Here is a 13,699-nt window from a genome sequence, read left to right as displayed (position 1 = left end):
CATCTCATCAGCAAACACAGCAAAAGAACTGTCACAAAAAGAATTGCTCTACCCAAGTGAATCTCCTAGGTAACAAATACATCCAGAAGCAAACTTCTTGTCTCTCACTTAATCAACACTGATGAAAATCACTCTACAAGAACGTTACTCTCCCCTGCCTTGCGTGTGTGTGTGTGTGTGTGTGTGTGTGAGACACACTCTAGATCCTTATTTGCTTAGACTACAAAAATACTATTTGCTTTTTCACCAATAAGCATTATTTTAGGCTAACACTTCTTTTGAATGATAAAACTAAGATTAAAGAATTTTTTTCGAAAGTGATAAATGCAGGTTAAAAATAAGCCCAGCAGTATATAAAGTATATATAAAGCATACAAAGAAATTACAACCCCCGTCCACCAGTTGTAAATTCTCATGAGAAACCATATAAAAATTTTATATCTACCCTTCCTAACTGCTTTCGTTAGCATTTATAACTATCACCTGCAAACCCTCTTCTTTCTCCTTCAAGAATACAGATCACTCTGTACATGGCGCCTCTAACTTGTTTTGCTCCGTCAGCCACACCCCGGAGAACCTCCTTCCAGATCTAAGCCCTTCTTAACAGTTGTCCAGCTTTCCGTAATTCATGTAAACAGCTCCCTATTGAGAGAAATTTAAGTTGTCTCCTGTATGTTTGCACAAAAATGCCCGGGGAACGTTCTTATATAACGTTTACCCCTGCAAACCTGAATTCCAGGATAGAGTCCTCCAGGTGGAATTTCTAGTTTATTTTAAGCTTTAGAAGTACTGTCAAATTACTCATCAAAAACCTTGTGCTGGAGGAGGAGGGTATAGCTCAGTGGCAGAGCATGTGCTTAGCATGCACAAGGTACTGGGTTCAATCCCCTGTACCTCCAATGAAAAAAAAAAAATAATAGCAAATAATCTTTTTAAAAAACTGTGTGCTGATTCACCTCTTCCACTCTCACTCAATGCCCATGTTTTAAATAATTAAAAATGTGATTAAAAAAAAGAGAGATTTAATGTTTTGCTTTTCACTGCTTTACTCAAGTACAGCATAGAGAAAAGTGGCAAATCCCAACGAACAGCTCAATGAATTTTCACAAACTGGACCAAGCTGAGTCGTCAGCATCCCCAGCAAGGAACAGGACCCAGCCAGCACCGGGGGCTCCGTACTCACTCTTGGCTACCGCTTCCCTCCTTCAAGGCGAGCAAGCCTCCTGTTTCCTGTCATCCTTGGCTTGGGGCTTCATAGACATAGACTCCTCCAGGACGTACTCTCTCGTTTGGATTCTCTTCCTCAGTACCCTGCGATTCATCCATGACACTGAATGTCGTTTGTTCACTCCCTTGGCTGCGCAGCAATGGTTCCCAAATGTCAGAATCAACCTGATGGGCTCCTCAGCCCACAGGTGGGTGGGCTCCACCCCCAGAGCCTGTGATTAGTAGGTCTAGGAAGGGATCTGAGACCCTGCGTTTCTAACAAGTTCCCACGTGACGCTGATGCTACTGGTCCAGGGACCACACGGTAAGAGCCACCGAAGTATATACAGTACCCTTCCTGTTTGTTTAAGTTTGCATTTTCCTGATCAGTGGTGAGGATGGAAGAGCATCTTTCCAGATGCTTATTAGCCACATTTAGTTCTTTCCGGGTTTACTGGTGTTTTTTCTTAAAAAAATCACTTTCTTACCGATAAATCGTTGCATAACAGGGATGCTAAATGACCACATATGTGGCAATAGTTTCCTATCCAGCTTTTTAAACTTCAAACCACATGGAAGTTTCAAGTTTTCATAGTTAACTAGTCACTCTTAAAGCCCTCTATTCCTTAGGCTTCCTCAGCATAAGATCATAAAAAATATTCTCTTATATTTTCTTACAGCTTTATATGTATGCTTAAATCTTTAATCCAACTGGAATTGAGTTCTGTATGTGGGGTGAAAAAAGCCCAATTTTATTTTTTTCTAGCAGGATGGTCAAGGGATCTGTTATCACCGACTGGTGACTTCTCATGTATTGGGTCACACTCTGGAATCTTCCGTTCCACGCATCTGTCCCAGTACCGACTCCTGTACCTTCAGCACGTATTTTAGGCTTTTGGGTAAAGATGTCAAAATGAACACATGAATCTAATTTTGTCCCTTCCCAAAATATAGTGGATGAAAACATACCTGACCCAGGTACATCATGAAATCCCAGAACATTAGGTGCAAAGAGAAGATGCTTCAAATAACTAAAGGAAAAACCAAGGACCACAAACAAGAATGGCCTTAACCTTTCCTAAAAGCAAACGGGAAGCATGTTGGAAGACAATGGCAAATGCTTTCACGTTGGAAAATGATTTTGAACCCAGAAATTACGCAGGAAAATGATCAATGAGGAACAAGAGGCAAACACATTTTTTTTCAGACACGCAACGTTCCACACATTCACTTTCAGAATCTACTGAAGGGTGTGACCCGAAAAAATGAGGGCATAAACTTTCTAAGAGGAACCATGGAGAAAACCAACAGAAGAACGGCATGGGGGAGGGGAAGGTAACCCCCAGGAGGAGGGAAATCCAGGCGTGACAGGCGCTCCAGGCACGGAAGGGTCACCAGACGGAGCCAAGTGACTCAAAAGTCAGGCATGGCCAAGGCCATCGTCACCGTGACTTAGGTCATTTTACTTTCTTTTCAACCTGGTGAGTGAGACTCAGGGAATTTGCTCCACCCCCCAATCAGGGAGGAAGCCAAGACAGAGGAAGAAGAAGGATCTAGGAAACAAGACATTCAACCCAACAGAAAGGTAGAGGGAATTAAAAAGTAAAGGAGAAATTCACCCATGATAGAAATGAGAGCTCTGACTATCTGGCTTGTGGGAAACTTGACTGAGAGGCTACTGGAAAAATGCGAGATCAATTAGCTACAAAGAAAAAGGAGCACATTTTGTAAAATTATATGCTACGAACTTCAGTAAAAACCAAAAGAAACTACAGCAGTTCACTAGAACACTCAACTCTAACATCTACAGAGATGATAATAAATGCTGAACATTGACCTGAACAAATTGTAACAAGGAGGGGGACAGCAGCAGACACGGCGCGGCGGGCTGAGTACTTGACTCCTGCCTTGCGGAACGAGATTGCGCGTCCCTCCTCTGAATGGGAGCAGGTATCTGCATTTCCAGGAAGACAGTTTTTTAACATTGCAAACCCTCAACGTTGCGACCTCTTGAGGCTGTCGGTGAACTGATGACAACTGTCCTGCTGGGCCCTCTGCGTGTACACACCCTTATTCCAGAGTCCTGTGGACCAGGGAAACAGACGCCTTCGAGTTTTAAAAATCACAGAGAAGGACACACTGAGCTTGCTGTGAGGACCCTCCCGCCTGTGAAGCCACTGAGCTGTGTGACAGCTGTTCCGCTGCTCAGAGGAGGGACCAGACGGTGCTATGGAAGGGTCTTGTTAAGTCAAATATATATACTGAGCATCTTATAAGCCAGGGGTTCTTCTAGGCACTCTTTTAAAAAAATTTTTTTAATGTGTTTTTTTTAAACTGTTTTGTTTTTAATTTTGGGGGGGGGATTAGGTTTATTTATTTCTTTTTTAGAGGAGGTACTGGGGATTGAACCCAGGACCTCATGCCTGCTAGGCATGCGCTCTACCACTGAGCTATACCCTCCCTGTAGGCACTCTTGGTTTGCTGATTTATTTCTGGCTTCAGCCTGGAAACAGCATGGGCACCATCACTAACACCGTATGTCAGCCTTGAAAACAGACCGGTGACTCCTGACGGTGAACTAGGCTACCCTGGGAGCAACATACCAGCTGTTTCCAGCTGGCTTTGCCCAGGAGAGCTGTGTTGTTCCAAGTATGAGCCCAGCACATCTCCAAAATAACTCGCTGGGCTTTAAATCATTCACCATGTTAATTCCTTGCAACAAAGTGGCATTGGAAACTGGCTACTGCAGGTTTACTCTTATGTGTCCTGCAAGGAGGGACCCAAACATTACCATGCCTAGCCGTCTCCTCCTGACGTACTTAACGTCGCACACACGTAGTGACATTCATCATTCAAAAACCTCGCTGACTGCGCGGTGGTGGTGCAATAACACGGGGGAACTGACACTGTCTCTGCCACTGGAGAAGGTCCATCAGTGGATATTTGACGACGAACTGTGATCAGTCCTGTGACAGGAAACTCAGCCGCTACAAGGATGTAAAGTACAAGGATCCAACCGCATCTGGGTGGCGAGAGGCCGCCTGAGATTTAAGGAGGTGAATGGGAGATGGCCAGGCAGAATCTGGGCACTGGCGGGAGAGTCAAGACTCTGAGACAGACACCCCATCTGGTGAGCTGAGTCTCCCACAGGCTCCGATCCAACACACAGAAATCAGATGGAAGTTCAGACCCAGAGGAGGCTGACCCGAGGTCTGGCATCGGGGATCAGTCTCCAGCCAGCATCCTCCCGCGAAGCCACGACTCGCTCCGAAGCTGTGTGAGAGCCGAAGGACAATAGCGCTGGGAGAGAAGTCCAGGAGATGCTGAGGCCAACAGGCCAACAAGCTCAGTCAAGGGGCTACTTGGCGTTAGGGCAGAAAAGACGTCTAGTCTCAGGTCATTTTATTTGTGTCATCGGTCATGATTTGATTTCCTGTCCTGGTCTTTAAAGAAAAAGTTTAGCCAATCCTGTCGACCATCACACTCTGCACCAGGAAATACACACACACACACATGCACATGCAGTTCTATTTTTTTCTCCTGCATTGCTTCAAATAAAACAGATTATTAATACGCTGAGCCAGAGGGGGACAAGAGTGTGTCCCCCGTCCCTGCGCCAGCAGGGAATGAAGTCGTCCAGAGGACAACGACTCCCTCCAGCTGCTGTGTCCCCTCCACGTCCGGCTTCTGCTCAGCAACCTGGCGACCGCTTCCATTCATCCACTAGAGGGGGACAAACACTGCTTACGAGAGGTTCAGGCACTACAGTCCCTGCTCAGGGGTGAGTCCCTACCCTGGAAACATATTCCACAGGGGTGGCAGGAGGTGGAAGCCTCAACTCAGTCTGGGACTCACCCGTTACACCCACACGCTGCCTGGAAACAGATCTGACAGGAAATGCAGTCAGCTGGCTGAGATCAGGGTTCACTCACACAAAGACCTAGAAGAGCAAATTTAGTCCATGCCGGCTACAAAGTTTTTACTCAAGTGTGCTTAATACCTGCCGCTCTCTCCAACAAGCAACTGTGCCTCTTTGGGCCTTTGCTTCCCCATCTGGGAACCGGGCAGGCCAGGGTTAGGAAAGCAGTTTTCAAATGGGAGTGGAGGGCTGGCAGCCGCTTTTTTCTTGGTTGTCTTCCCACTTCCACACAGGCCATGCGGGTGGGTGTCTCCGCCTGGCCCTCCTCGACCCCTCCTCAAGGACCACCGCAGGAGACCCTTGGATGCTGCAAAGCAGGGCAAAGCTTGCGGTGATGCTGGCAGTTTGTGACTTCACCGTGCTCTTTCCTGGGACTCTAGTCTGACACCTACGATCAACTGAAGGCCTGCACTGGGGAATCCACAGAATCCCAATATCCCAGCAGGCAATGGAATAGAAACCTGCAGGCTGGGCTGGTTTTAAAATATACCTACAAATTCTTTGACACATCTCTTGAATATAGACGCTTCTCAAACGTAGTGATTCGCTGCTGATGAATGGAGTGTGGCAGAAACGACACTCTGTACTTGGGAAGTCAGGCCATAAAAAGGACCCAGCACCTTCAAGGCTGTCTCGCCCACGGGTCACTTGCTCTGGGGACATCAGCGGCCCCACTGGGAGGACACTCACACAGTCTTGTGGGGAGGCCTCACCAGCAGCCAGCCTGCCGAGTGCCCACTGGGAAGTGGATCTCTAGGCTCCGTCAGGCCTCAACTGACTGCAGCTCCAGAACACACCAGATGGGCCTCAGGAAAACACCTGAGCCAGGACCGCCCGGCTAAGTTGACCTTGAAGTTCTGATCCACAGACACTGGGAGTGATCATAAATCTTTACTGCTATGTCAAGCTGTTCAGCTTGGGGTAGCTTGTTAGACAGTAATAGATAATTAATACACCAAGGTCATCCAATTTGGGCTTGTGTCCCAGGGGCAGAGTGGCAGGTAAAGAGGACAGAAGACCTTGGTTTGTCACTTTCTGTCCCCTCTAAGCCCCAGTCTGCGCCTCCATAAGATGGGGCACAGCACCGTCTTGGTTGCTGCAGGGTCTGCAGATCTAGGTGAACAGCAGTGGCTACTAGCCTCATGTTCTTCTCTGCCAGGAAACATGATTCAATGCTTAGCACAGCTGGCATCTTGGCAGTAAAGGTGCTTCAGTGTTTAGCCAGTGAAAGGAAGTGGCATCTGTTCCTGGACTTAGAACCACTGGGCTCAGGGCAGAGAAGGACACTGGCACACGTTTGCTGCAAGGGGCCACGTCGTAATATTTCGGGCTTTGTGGGCCATATGGTCTCTGTCACACCTACTCAATTCTGCCACCGCAGATGAAAGCGGCCACAGACAATGTGCACGAGGGTGGGAGTCACTGTGTTTCACGAAAACTGTATTTACAGAAACAGGCAGCCAGCTGGATCCGGCTGGCAGGCTGTCATGGGCCAACCTCTGCCCTCAAGCCTGGCTTCTCCATGTGCGTGGCCCCCAGAGCAACAGAGAGTCAGACCACCCGGAGCAGCTGACGGCATCCCTGGGGGAGGGTCCTGCAGCCCCAGTGGAGAAGGCCTGCCTTCCTTCCCCCACCACCCCAGGAGCCCCTCACACCAGGGACTAACGAGGGATCTTGGATGACAATGATCTGATGGAAGAGCTTCTCAGGCCACACAAAGAACAGACACCATGTCGATATTCTCCGTGAATCAGGAACAACATTTGATTCAAGGTCCTGGGCCAGCAAGAGGCAAAGTAGCAGCCAGTCCTGATCCAAGAGCTTAGAGCCTTTAAGAACACAGAACCACCTGCGTGGCAGCAATACTCTTGAGTGAAGGGACTGGATTCGGCGGCACCCAAAGGCCACCTCTGTGCCCGCAGCTGAGAGAGCCCTTTGTGGCCAGACGCCAGCCTGGCTCCCAGCCCTGCCTGCTGCTTCTGGCAAAGTTTTCCGAATGCTGGTTTCCTTCCGTTTTGAAGCACTGGGGTACTGGAGGCAAAGAGGGGAAGGACTAAGGGCCCCCTTTGAAGGAACAGAAGAGACAAAAGGCTTACAGGAAGGAGGAGGAGGAAGGAACAGGGGACGGGAGCCACTCTAAAACAGCATCTTCAAATCTCCTCTATGTGGGGGACCCTCCATCCCACCAGGACGGCACTGTCCCGCTCCGCACCAGCACCAGTGTCTGTCTCAGGCACTGTCAGTTACACCCTCCTCCCACTCAGCACACACAGCCGAACGCGGGGAATCGTCATGATCCCCAGTGAAAGGAGAGGTCCAAGACCGCAGTCCACACAGCCGGCAGAGCCACAGCTCAAAGCTGGTCGGAGGACTCCCTTCTGCTACAGAACCTCCCAGCACTGCCCACAGGTCCACCTGAGGTCAAGGGAACACGGCACATGAACGAGCACTCACGTGCACTGACTCCGCTGTATCACAGGCTCCCACAGGCCCGGGAGGGGGCTCCCCCTCTGTTCTCCCACCTTGAGGCAGCAGGGAGGGAGGAGATCAGACAAGGAGGTTCAGACGTGGGTAAACAGTATAAAATCAGAAGTCACACGCCGCTCTTTAATGCCGATCTCAAAAGCACTGAAATAAAAGCCAAGCAGGCGTGACGAGCTGCATCTTTCCATCAATGACGCCCAGCGCTCGCCCCGCTGCTGTGGGCGGGAAGCCACTGCACCCGAGGTGCGAGGCTCTGCAGCCCCCCGTGCAGGCTGCTGTCTTCTGCAGTCTGTCCGTCCCTTGGTCCAAGGGCCCTCAGGATGCTTATCCTCCTCCGAGAGCAGGAAACAAGGCTGAGCTTTGTCTTTGACCCAGAGTTCTGATCCTTCAGCTGACAGGACTCGCTTCCCCAGAGCTGGAAAGACCCCAGCGGCTTAGGGATCTTTACCCCTCTGCTGTGCCCATCCTTGACTCCATGGTCTGTGCTCACCAGGCCTTTTTGTTTCGGACAGAAGGACATCTAGGGGAGTAGCATATCATAACAGTCAGTCCGGGAAACATCTGGCACCCGGCAACCTTCAATACGTGTTCGACCCAATCAGCCTCTGCCTGGTGGCACGAGCTGGACCAGGCTCAGAGGGGTCTGCTGGCCATGGTCAGTGAGGTCACAGCTGCAGAAATGGACAAGGATAACCATCTGGCCCCTAGAAACAAGTTTAGGAATGTCAAACTCTGTATCAGACTGAGTCCGACCTCCACATTTTCATGCAGGCTTTTCAGCAGGAAAGCTGGTTTAGTAGGAGTTGCAAACCTCACGAGAGTCCTCCCACCTGCCAGCGAGAGTCCCTGAGGCCCAGACACCAGCTCGGGCCTTCCTTGTCTACACCTGTCAGGCAGGAAGAACGGCCTCTGCTGGAAGATATCACCTGTCCCAGCTTTCCCAGAAAAGGGCTGCTGCAGAGGGCACAGCCCGGCACCCGCTGAACAGACCCACGGGTGTCCCGAGAGACCCACGTGGGCCCCTCCTTCCCTCCATTTCAGGCAGAAAAGCCCTGCAGGACCGAGCTCTTGCCCCTGCCCAGCAGACAGTGAGGCAGACGTGTACTCTCACTGCGGGAGCAGAGAGGCACCTAAGGAGAGAAGCATCACCCAAATGTTAATTCTAGTTTTCATTTTTTGAGGCAGCTCTGTATTTCTGTCCACAGCAGCTGGAGCATTTTACATGCCTACCGGCAATGTCCAAGGGTTCCAGTTTCTCCACAGTCTCGCCAATACTTGTCATTTTAAGTCCTTTTGACAGTGGCCACCCTAAAGGGTGTGAGGTGACATCCCATTTCCCTAGTGATTAGTGATGGTGAGTGTCTTTTCATATGCCTATTGTTGGCTATCATTCTACCTGTTTTGGAGAAATGTCTATTCAAGTCTCTTGCCCATTTAAAAATTGGATTTCTTGTTAAGTTGTAGGAGTTCTTTATATATTCTGGATTTTAACCCCTTATCAGATGTTTGACTTGCTAATATTTTCTTCCATTCTATCCATTACCTTTTCACTGTATAGATGGTTTCCCCTGCTGTGCAAAAGTTTTTAAGTTTGATGTAGTCCTTTTTGTCTATTTTGGCTTTTGTTGTCTTGCTTTGAGTGTCATAGTCAGGAAATCATGGCCAAATACAAAGTCACAAGGGTTTTCCCCTGCACTGTCTTCCTGGAGTTCAATAGTTCAGGTGTTATCTTGGGGTCTTTATTCCATTTTGAGCTCATTTTTGTGTATGATGTAAGGTAAGGGTCCAACTTCACTCTTTTGCATGTGGATATCCAAGTCTCCCAACACCATTTGTTGAAAAGACCATCGCCCCCCATTGTACAGCCTCGGCACCTTGGTTGAAGGTCATCTGACTCTTCGCATGAGGGTTGGTTGTGGGCTCTCTGTTCTGTCCCACTGGGCTGCACGTGTGTTGTTGGGGAAGGCAGTCTCGTTCCTACGGTCTTTCAACCCCCATTCAGCTGTACAGGAATGGGCATCGAGCCTGGAACACTTCCTCACCAAGAGATAAAGAACTCAGGGAGCCTGTGCAGGGCTTATCACCTTGTGTAGGGGTACCTTTTCCCGTTACAGGTGCAACGAGTGTTCCTTTGTTCGGCTTCAGTATGTCCACAAAGGCCCTTGGGCATGCCCCCAGTTTTCAGTATTTCTGACTCTACAGGGGAAGGGTTGAGGTCTTTCTGCTGTGGCAGAAGAGGGGTGCTCACAGGCACCAACTGCCCTGTGCTGGCTGCCAGGAGGAGCTACCAGTGAGGAGGGACCGAGCTCTACTACAGAAACTGACGTTGCTCTGTGTCCTCTCCATGTAGGTGAAGCGCTGTCCCAGCCTGTTGTGTTTTTCTTGGTAACTCCAACGCCAAGATGCAACGGCAGAGGTGTCTGGACTCCGCCCTGAGATTGGTGACCAGGGCAAGAGGTTCTGCTCCCTTGGGGTTGGTAACCAGTGCCTGACACTCAGCTTGACATCTGTCTTTATACCAGTACCATACTGTTTTGATTACTGCCAACTTTGTAATAAGTTTTGAAATCAGGAAGTGTGAAGCCTGTGGCTTTATTTTTCTTAAAAAAAAATTTTTGGATGGTCAGGATCCTTTGAAATTCTGTATGAATTTTAGAATTTTTTTCCTGCTTCTGAAAAAAATGCCATTGGCATTTTGATATGATTGCACTGAATCTTCGATTGCTCTGCATAGTATGGACATTTTAATAATACTAAGTCTTCCAATCCATAAACACGAGATGTCTTTCTGCTTACTTGCGTCTTCTTTAATTTATTTCAGCAGTGTTTTGTGGTTTTCATTGTGCAAGTCTCTGACTCCCTGGTTAGGTTTATTCCTAAGTATTTTGTTCTTTTTAATGCTATTGTAAATGGGATTGTTTCTTAATTTCCTTTTTGGATTGTTCATTGTCACTGTATAGAAATACAACTATGTTTTGTGTGTGGGTTTTGTATTCTGCGACTTTAATCCATTTATTTTTTCTACAGGTTGTGTGTGTGTGCGTGTGTGTGTGTGGAATATTTTAGAGTTTTCTCTAAAATACATACAAGATCTTGTCAACTGTGAAAAGAGATAATTTTACTTCTTGTTTCCTATATGGATGATTTTTACTTCTTCTTCTTGCCTAATTAATTTTGGCTAGGACTTCCAGTACTATGTTGAATAGAAGTCTCAAATTCAAACTTCACTCCAGCCTTTTTCCTAAAAGACGTTATCAACTTGCTGTGAATCAAAATTTATTTTAAAAGCCTTAGATAAGTGCTATTCACAAGAGGATGCATAAAATCCTGTTCGGGAGAATAATTACCTTCGTATTCAGTTTCCACGTAAACTTGAGTTTTCCTGCATTGTATCTATTTATAGCACATCTGTATAAAACTCCAATTTTCCCTCCTTCCAGCAGCTGAATGAGGGTCACTAAGGTTACCGGCCACCAGGACAACCAGAGACAGGGCTTGCACGAGGCCCGTGCATGCAAGAAAAAAGACACAGCACTTTCCCTTGAAAGTGTAGCCAGGGAGATAAGACAAACAGAAAACACTGCAGCACAGCCCATGGTAAGGGCCAAGGAAGTGCAATCGCGCCAAGAAATGCTGAGAGATTCACTCAAGGGGAGCGAAAAAATGATTCTGGGTGCTCAGAGGGGCCAGGACCTCATCGAAAGTAGCTGCCCTCCGGGCAGGGGCAAGGCTGGGACGTGGCACCTATCTGCTCTAAGGATGTGGGCAAAGACCAGAGGGTTGGCAGCAAGAGAGGTGGAGGGAAGGAGTGGTTGGAGTCACACTGGGGAGAGCTTGGGACTGCAGGTTAAGGAGTTCAGATTTTATGCACTAGGTGGATGTGATAGGACCTGAGGCACTTTTTGAAACAGGTATTTCTGGCATCAGCGTTTCAGAGTCGGCACACCTTCAAAATCTCCTTTGGCAATGGCTGCGTGGGGAGAACCAGTCATGTTATCGAGTGTGGGCTAGTCGTCAGGAGGGTCTGTTTCAATGGAATGATGCCTTGGAGGCCAGCGGATGGTGGCAGAGAGCGGGCCCGGGGCCCTGCCAGCCTGCCCTTGACACCTCCTGGCTGCCTCTGCTTCACCTTGGGAGCAGACCTGCATTCCTGCGAGAAGGTTCTGGCTTACTTCAGTGTCTGCATCCTGGCTGATGCCATGGGCTACCACTGCTTCCAGGAGAGGAACGCCCCTCCACTCAGTGGGTTCAGGTGCTCAACCCTGCACGTTACAGCCAGCCACTGCCCCTGTGCGACTTCCTTCATGAGTCCCCAGTGATGAGAGGGAGTACCGTATACGACACGAGTAATCTTAGGGAGGACCCGGTAGTCTGCTGGAATATGGGAAGCCACTTTACTTTAGCATCAGTTTTATCCAAAGATTTGGGGAGGTGCTAAGGGGAAAGTGCATCACAGATAAATAACTAAGTACCTGCTACAAACTGCGTATTTGTGACCCCCTCCCACTCCCTGATCCAAATTCATCTGTTGAAACCCAGTCCTCAATGTGATAGTGTCTCGAGGCAGGGTCTTTGGTGGATGATTAGGTCATCAGGATGGAGCCCTCCTGAACGGGGTTAGGGTCCTTATAAGAGGGACACCAGGAAGCTCCCTTCTGCCATGTGAGGACACAGGGAGAAGCCAGTCATTTATGGGTTCTCACCAGACATCAAACCCACCAGCACCTTGATCTTGGACCTGCCACCTCCAGGACCGTGAGAGAGAAATTTCTGTTGCTTGTAAGTCTATTGCATCCTGTTACAGCGGCCCAAACAGACTAAGACTACCTTTTCATCGAAAATCAAACCCAGAAATACTGCAGAGGAGAAGACAGCTCACAGGAATTTTAAAAATCAAAAATAAAACTTGAAAAAAAAAATTCTACCTGGGCAGCCTCAGGCCTGACCCTCAGTCAGCTCCTTGAGAGAATGACTTCATTCCCAGAGGATATTTCAGTCGAAACACTTGGTAAGCCCAGGCCAGTGGGAACAAGACTGAATCTGGACACTGACTTTCACACTTTCCTTCCACCGAGCATCTAAAAGAGACAAGCCCCCTCCCCTCCTCTGGGAGAAGCATATTCCCCGTGGCTCAGCCCAGACTCTTCTCTGAAGAACAGATGACCACGGAGGTTTTATTAAGCCTGCCAATAACAAGGCAGCTCTATTACCGGAACTTCTTCGCTGTAGTGACACCTAGTAACCCCTCGGTCTGTTTCAGAATTTAAGTAGCAGGTGAGAAAAAGAATATGCGTGTGTATATATATACATGTATGTATAACCAAATCACTATGCTGTACACCAGAAACTAACACAGCATTGTAAATCAACTAGACTTCAATAAAAAAATGAATAAATAAATAGGTAAATAAATAAATAGACAAGTGATAGCAGGGAGGGTGTAGCTCAGTGGTAGAGCACATGCTTATTAGCATGCACAAGGTCCCGGGTTCAACCCCCAGTACCTCTATTAAAATAAATAAATAAACCTAATTACCTCCCCCTCGCCCAAGAAAATAAAGTAAATAAATAAGTAATTTTAAGAAACCAGGTAAGCGATGAGGCCCTGCACCAGACCATTTCCCTGAAGATGGCAGGACAGGATGTGCCCGGGAGGGAGGCCCTCGGATTCAGTACACACGCACACACGCACGCACAGGCACTCTCGCCAGCTGTGGATTCTTCCCCTGCCTCCCGTACAATTTTCTTTTTTTTCTTTCTTTCTTTCCCCTACAATTTTCTATTTTCAGCAGGTTGTCGAGTGAACAAGCTGGTGCACGACCCGAACCCCCCTCAGGTCCCCAATGTTGTTTAAACAGCACCACGTCTCCCTGGGAAACACCCTGGCACGACGGTCCCTTGACCGGCAGGAAAATACACCTCTGACTGGGGTGCTGTTTCAAAACCCTGTCTCCCTGTTGGGTCAAATAAATAAAAAGCCTGTCTTTAGCCAATACCAGCAGTGATTTCTCAAGACCAAAGCAATTTCTGGCACAGGAAAGCTCCAGAAAAGGAAAGTCACTGGCTGTCGCCCAAGAATTACAACGATGC

At 48.3% G+C, this 13,699-nt stretch overlaps 1 protein-coding gene across 4 annotated transcripts in view; it reads right to left on the bottom strand.

The window, feature by feature from the left end:
* The window catches only part of CMTM8 (CKLF like MARVEL transmembrane domain containing 8), a 68,500-nt gene that overhangs the window by 10,278 nt on the left and 44,523 nt on the right, over nt 1-13,699 (bottom strand). Inside the window, exon 2 of one of the 4 annotated variants that reach the window (XM_072940931.1) lies at nt 3,044-3,160. The exons of the other annotated variants lie outside the window; for them this stretch is intronic. Coding sequence (XP_072797032.1) covers nt 3,044-3,160 — 117 coding nt within the window. The remainder of the gene's footprint in view (nt 1-3,043; nt 3,161-13,699) is intronic. 4 annotated transcript variants of the gene reach the window in all.

The sequence above is a fragment of the Vicugna pacos genome, chromosome 17 (genome assembly GCF_048564905.1).
Source record: "Vicugna pacos chromosome 17, VicPac4, whole genome shotgun sequence".
Taxonomy (NCBI): Eukaryota; Metazoa; Chordata; class Mammalia; order Artiodactyla; family Camelidae; genus Vicugna; species Vicugna pacos.
The sequence above is the reverse complement of the archived record's forward strand: the minus strand, read 5'-3'. Positions and strand labels throughout refer to the sequence as shown.